This window comes from Sinocyclocheilus anshuiensis, unplaced genomic scaffold, assembly GCF_001515605.1.
Source record: "Sinocyclocheilus anshuiensis isolate Anshui unplaced genomic scaffold, SAMN03320099.WGS_v1.1 scaffold242, whole genome shotgun sequence".
NCBI lineage: Eukaryota > Metazoa > Chordata > Actinopteri > Cypriniformes > Cyprinidae > Sinocyclocheilus > Sinocyclocheilus anshuiensis.
In genome coordinates this window covers 868168-871494 of record NW_015546053.1, presented here as the reverse complement: position 1 = coordinate 871494, position 3327 = coordinate 868168, and the positions used below count along the sequence as shown (strand labels likewise).

Sequence of the window (3327 nt, the reverse complement as noted above, 5' to 3'; positions counted from 1 at the left end):
GCTTGTAACACTCCAAAGAGAAAGGAAAAATTGAAATCGCATCATATGACCCCTTTAAATCAATTATCATTTTGACTTAACTCTTTTCTTTATTTAAAGGCTGAAATGTGAGGTTTACCTTTCTATGAAACTTTTTCAAAGCTTTATTTGAGCATTTACATTAGATATTTCAACATGCTATTGAGCTGTTATCAGTCAAGTTGTCATTTAAAATCCGAACATCATTGATGATGTTATTGTTTTAGTGATTATGCAAACAAAACGTCATTTTATTTGTTGTTTGTTGATTTTTAAATATAAAACTTGAAGTGATTTACAGTATGTGTTGGTACTTTTTGAACATCTCCAGCACATTTTAACAATACCGTGATAATACTGATAACCGTGATAATTCTGTTTACTATAATCATGATAAAAAAATGTTCATACCGGTGCATCCCTAATATATATATATATATATATATATATATATATAAAATGTATGTATATGTATATATTATTGTTGAATATATAGAATTGCTGCATTCATGTTTACATTTCCAAAATGAGATATATATATAGAAACTGAATATGAAACTGAAGTTTCTGTATGTGATTTGTTTCTTTAAAAAAAAAAGCAAAGGTAGTAGGCCTATAGGCTATAGCAAATTTCGTTTTATCTCACTTTGTGGGACGAGTGACATTTTCAAGGACAGTCCATTAAAAAAAAAACAGGAAAACCCTGTTTCTCTTGGGTCAGGTCACCCTAAAGTGTGTCAGTTTAAATATTTGCATTTTGTATATAGGCCTATTCATATTAACATGCTAGTCTTCAGTGGTAGTTAGAAAGTTTACAAGTTGTTTACAAAACGTCTTGTGTTGTTGTTTTGAAGGTAAATGAGAACAGAATGTTCTCTTCACATCATTCTGTTCAACACATGATGAAATTTGACCTGTTTACAGGACAACAGGACCAAACCCTAAAACTCACCCATAAACTGTATGATTTAGGTTTCCTTATGGAATGCAAGAAATGTCTGCCTCTGCTGAAAGAATAAATTATTATTTTCTTCACAATTTCTACTTATCTTATTCTATTAAGCGCCACAGTCCGGTATATACCGCTAAAAACTTTCATTCGGCATTTGCTTTCTCGAGTAAACGAAAGCACACACCCGGAAAAAGGGAAGGGTAGATGCCACATCTTTAAAACTGACCATAAAGCTGCATCCTCTGAGAGCGGATTACTATGAAGGTAGAATGACATCAAAAAGATTTGCATACGCAGGGTAAGAGTTGTGGAAGTGTACATAAGACTGTAAGCGTAAATTAAATTTGCATGCGCAAGAGAAGCTTTGTAAAGGTGTAAATCGTGTTTCAAGCGCAAGAAAAAAATATTTGCAGCATTTTACTGTTACTCGTAAGTGTAATTCATGTATTGTGAAACTGCAGCTTCATGCTAACGCAAAATAAATATGATCTGCATGCTTCTGACTTCCATTTTTCCGCGCTTACACTTTTGGCACGTTTTTTTTCGCCAAAAGACGGTCAAAAGCACTGCAAGCCTGTGAACAGTGATTTGCAAGCGAAAACAACAGTTTAAAGAACTGCATGACTTGTCTAAATGACTTGTTGTGCATGTGGGGCAAAAAGTTCCCGAAAAGTGTAAGCGCGGAAAAATGGAAGTCAGAAGCGTGCAGATCATATTTATTTTGCGTTAGCATGAAGCTGCAGTTTCACAATACATGAATTACACTTACGAGTAACAGTAAAATGCTGCAAATATTTTTTTATTGCGCTTGAAACACGATTTACACCTTTACAAAGCTTCTCTTGCGCATGCAAATTTAATTTACGCTTACAGTCTTATGTACACTTCCACAACTCTTACCCTGCGTATGCAGATCTTTTTGACGTCATTCTACCTTCATAGATTACTGCGTCGAGCACGCGACGCGCAGCTGATGCAACTGAAGCGTCCGCTTACAGCACATGTAGATCAACGTCACGCAACCCACGGTATAGAAAGTCAAAGCAATGTTGCTGAATGAATTTACGATAATCAGTACATGTAGACCTCTCAGTTTTTGCATGGGTACTTTAAAAATACTTTTTAAAAATAGCTTCATTTCACATTTTGTGTTAGTAAAATGCCCGTACATTACCGTTGTAATTCCAGAATTTCTGCTGTTCATTTCTAGAATCGTGTTTTGTGCACCGGTTTAACCAAATCATTGAAAAAAGCCGACTTAGTTCACGAAATTCATATCGATATTGACAATGCCACACAGTAGGCTAACTATACAGTTAAACGTTATAATTGATAAGTTTATCATAAACCTAATCATATAAAAGTTTTGGAACCCTAGAGCTCTAATTTCGAATCTCAAAGCGCGAAATGTTCCAACACGTGTTCACTGGTGAACTTTGGGGACTCACCTTATCAAGTCTAAAAACGAATCGATGACCTCTTTGGCTTCGGGAACCTTTATGTCATCCTGGTTGAGGTTGGATATTTTTTGGCCGTCGCTGGAGCCAGGCTGAATTATGAACGCCATAATAACGCCGATGGCAGACGCGATCAGAGTGGTCACCAGAAAGAAGAGCATCGCCCAGCCGCCCAGCTTGCCCAGGGCTTTGGGGTCAAGGCTGGCAGCCCCTGACACCAGACTGCAGACCACCAGAGGAATGATGATCATCTTGAGCAAGCGGATGAGGAGCTCACCGGGGAATCCGAAGTAAAGGACCTGCGTGCGGCTCAACCCGGCGCTTCGCACGCCGAGCCCGATGAAGACGCCACCGATGACCGCGGACACCGTCAGGATGACCAGCAGATTGGCCATGGCGAAGCGTTTCAGCTTCTGCCCTCTGCTCTCCGGCTCGCTCCTCTTGTGATCGCCCAAGCCGTTGGCGATGGTCGGGTTGGCCTGGTGCGCTTCACCGTTGGACGTCTTTACATCTTCTATTGAGATCTTTTCTTCTGCCATTGTGCTGTCTGAAGGTGGGAGAGTTGGTGTAAAAGTCTTTGGTGTGAGCCTGACCGTCTCTGCTCTCTCCTCACGTGCTGGCAGCGTGGAGGTGATTTGGCGTAAAAACGCGCCTCTACGGAGGAGTTTCCACTAGCTATAGTCGTTAGGGGCGGAGCGTTCATCGTGCAAATACGGTCTGACTTCTACTGGAAAACATAGATTCATATCCTCTTGAGACCCAGAAAAAAAGATTATGACACACACACACATGTCTGGTTTTCACACACACACACACACACACATATATATATATATATATATATATATATAATTTTAAAATAAAAAAGCACATGCACACTTTTCACCAAAAAGCTCTTTG

General features: G+C 39.1%; 1 protein-coding gene across 1 annotated transcript in view; it reads right to left on the bottom strand.

Moving 5' to 3' along the window:
* The window catches only part of LOC107699227 (neutral amino acid transporter B(0)-like), a 12052-nt gene extending 8944 nt beyond the window's left edge, over nucleotides 1-3108 (bottom strand). The window contains exon 1 of the mRNA XM_016500427.1: nucleotides 2419-3108. Within this exon, the coding sequence (XP_016355913.1) occupies nucleotides 2419-2966 (548 nt within the window). The 5' untranslated portion in view covers nucleotides 2967-3108. The remainder of the gene's footprint in view (nucleotides 1-2418) is intronic.
* Between the last annotated feature and the right edge of the window lie 219 nt (nucleotides 3109-3327).